Source organism: Plectropomus leopardus, chromosome 17, assembly GCF_026936395.1.
Source record: "Plectropomus leopardus strain MGB_pleo_1.0 chromosome 17, ASM2693639v1, whole genome shotgun sequence".
In the NCBI taxonomy this organism is placed as follows: Eukaryota; Metazoa; Chordata; class Actinopteri; order Perciformes; family Serranidae; genus Plectropomus; species Plectropomus leopardus.
Window position 1 is genome coordinate 34,492,580 of NC_142192.1, and position 2,500 is coordinate 34,495,079.

The 2,500-nt window shown below is 45.1% G+C and overlaps 1 protein-coding gene across 1 annotated transcript in view; it reads right to left on the reverse strand.

Moving 5' to 3' along the window:
* bop1 (BOP1 ribosomal biogenesis factor) overlaps positions 1–2,500 on the reverse strand; it is a 10,958-nt gene that overhangs the window by 6,733 nt on the left and 1,725 nt on the right. The window contains exons 4-5 of the mRNA XM_088090640.1: positions 1,839–1,993; positions 1,563–1,680 (exon numbers count right to left, since the gene is read on the reverse strand). Of these exons, the coding sequence (XP_087946766.1) occupies positions 1,563–1,680; positions 1,839–1,993 (273 nt within the window). The remainder of the gene's footprint in view (positions 1–1,562; positions 1,681–1,838; positions 1,994–2,500) is intronic.

The following is a 2,500-nucleotide window of genomic DNA, read 5'->3' on the forward strand; positions in this document are numbered from 1 at the left end:
GTGACTGCGCTGGCCTCTCCATTACAGATAGAACACCAGCTGCCTGCTTCTTCTCTAAATAGTTCTTGCACAATTTGGAGGTGTGCTTTGGGTCATTGTCCTGTTGTAGGATGAAATTGGCTCCAATCAAGCACTGTCCACAGGGTATGGCACGGCGTTGCAAAATGGAGTGATAGCCTTCCTTATTCAAAATCCCTTTTACCCTGAACAAATCTCCCACCTTACCAGCACCAAAGCAACCCCAGACCATCACGTTACCCCCACCGTGCTTGACAGATGGCGGCAGGCACTCTTCCAGCATCTTTTCAGTTGTTCTGCGTCTCACAAATGTTCTTCTGTGTGATCCAAACACCTCAAACTTCGATTCGTCCGTCCATAACATTTTTTTCCAATCTTCCTTTGTCCAATGTCTGTGTTCCTTTTGCCCATATTAATCTTTTTCTTTTACTGGCCAGTCTCAGATATGGCTTTTTCTTTGCCACTCTGCCCTGAAGGCCAGCATCCCGGAGTCGCCTCTTCACTGTAGATGTTGACACTGGCGTTTTGCGGGTACTATTTAATGAAGCTGCCAGTTGCGGACCTGTGAGGCGTCTATTTCTCAAACTAGAGACTCTAATGTACTTATCTTCTTGCTCAGTTGTGCAGCGGGGCCTCCCACTTCTCTTTCTACTCTGGTTAGAGCCTGTTTGTGCTGTTCTCTGAAGGGAGTAGTACACACCGTTGTAGGAAATCTTCAGTTTCTTGGCAATTTCTCGCATGGAATAGCCTTCATTTCTAAGAACAAGAATAGACTGTCGAGTTTCACATGAAAGTTCTCTTTTTCTGGCCATTTTGAGCGTTTAATCGACCCCACAAATGTGATGCTCCAGATACTCAACCTGCTCAAAGGAAGGTCAGTTTTATAGCTTCTGTAACCAGCTAAACTGTTTTCAGCTGTGCTAAGATGATTGCAGAAGGGTTTTCTAATCATCCATTAGCCTTCTGACACAATGAGCAAACACATTGTACCATTAGAACTCTGGAGTGATAGTTGCTGGAAATGGGCCTCGATACACCCATGTAGATACTGCACCAAAAACCAGACATTTGCAGCTAGAATAGTCATTTACCACATTAGCAATGTATAGAGTGTATTTCTGATTAGCTTAAAGTTATCTTCATTGAGAAAAACAGTGCTTTTCTTTCAAAAATAAGGAAATTTCTAAGTGACCCCAAACTTTTGAACGGTAGTGTATATGTGTGTGTATCTGTGTGTGTGTGTGTGTATCTGTATGTGTGTGTGTCTGTGTGTGTATGTGTGTCTGTGTGTGTGTGTGTGTGTCTGTGTGTGTATGTGTGTCTCTGTGTGTGTGTGTGTGTGTGTGTATGTGTGCGTGTGTCTGTGTGTGTGTGTGTGTGTATGTATATGTGTGTGTGTGTGTATCTATGTGTGTGTGTCTGTGTGTGTATGTGTGTCTGTGTGTGTGTGTGTGTGTGTGTGTGTAAATCACAGGAGGGGGCAGGGTTTCTCATATAGCTGTGATGTCAGAGTGAAGGGGCGGAGCCTGGTCACCTGGGCGTACCTGGTACTCGTTGAAGTTGACGTCTCCGAACTGTCCTCTCTGCAGACGGTTCACCAGCTCCACCTGCTCGTCTGACAGCACGATGTCACTTCCTGTCTGCTGGTCGTGGACCGTTCTCCTGCAGACAGACAGACCGCCGTTAAAGGGACGGTACTAACACGGCGCTGGATGAGGGTTTAGAACTCTGAACTGTCCCTTTGACCTGGAACCTGCAGGTTAGCATGGTTAGCATTCCCTGTTTAAGTCAATGGGACAGCTAGCATTGAGCTAGCTCACCAGTAGTCGGGGTTCTCCATCTTGTCCAGGAAGTCGTCGAGCTCGTCCTTGTTCCTGATCGGTTTGTAGATTTTTCTGCCGTCCAGGTCGTAGCCGATGTGAGGGAAGTCTCTGTACCACTCCATGGGAACGTTCCCCACTGTGTTCCTGATGTCCTACAGAACAATGAATATCATCAGAGAGAGCTCCTGTTCTACGCAAAGCGCTGCTCTGCAAAACTCTGAAGGATGCCAACAGAACCCTTTAGAACAACATAGAGAACACCAACACCAACAGACCCCTTTAGAACAGCACAAAGAACACCAACAGAACCCTTTAGAACAACACAGAAAGCTTTAGAACAGCATGAAGAACACCAACAGAAGCCTTTAGAACAACACGAACACAAACAGAACCCTTCAGAACACAAAGAACCCTAACCAACAGAACCCTTTAGAACAACACAAAGAAAAACAACAGATTCCCAAGAACAACACAAAGAACACTAACCAACAGAAAGCTTTAGAACAACACAAAGAAAAACAACAGATTCCCAAGAACAACACAAAGAACACTAACCAACAGAAAGCTTTAGAACAACACTTAGAACACCAACATCAACTGAACCCTATAGAACAACACTAAGAACACCAACAGAACCCTTTAGAACAACACGAAAAACA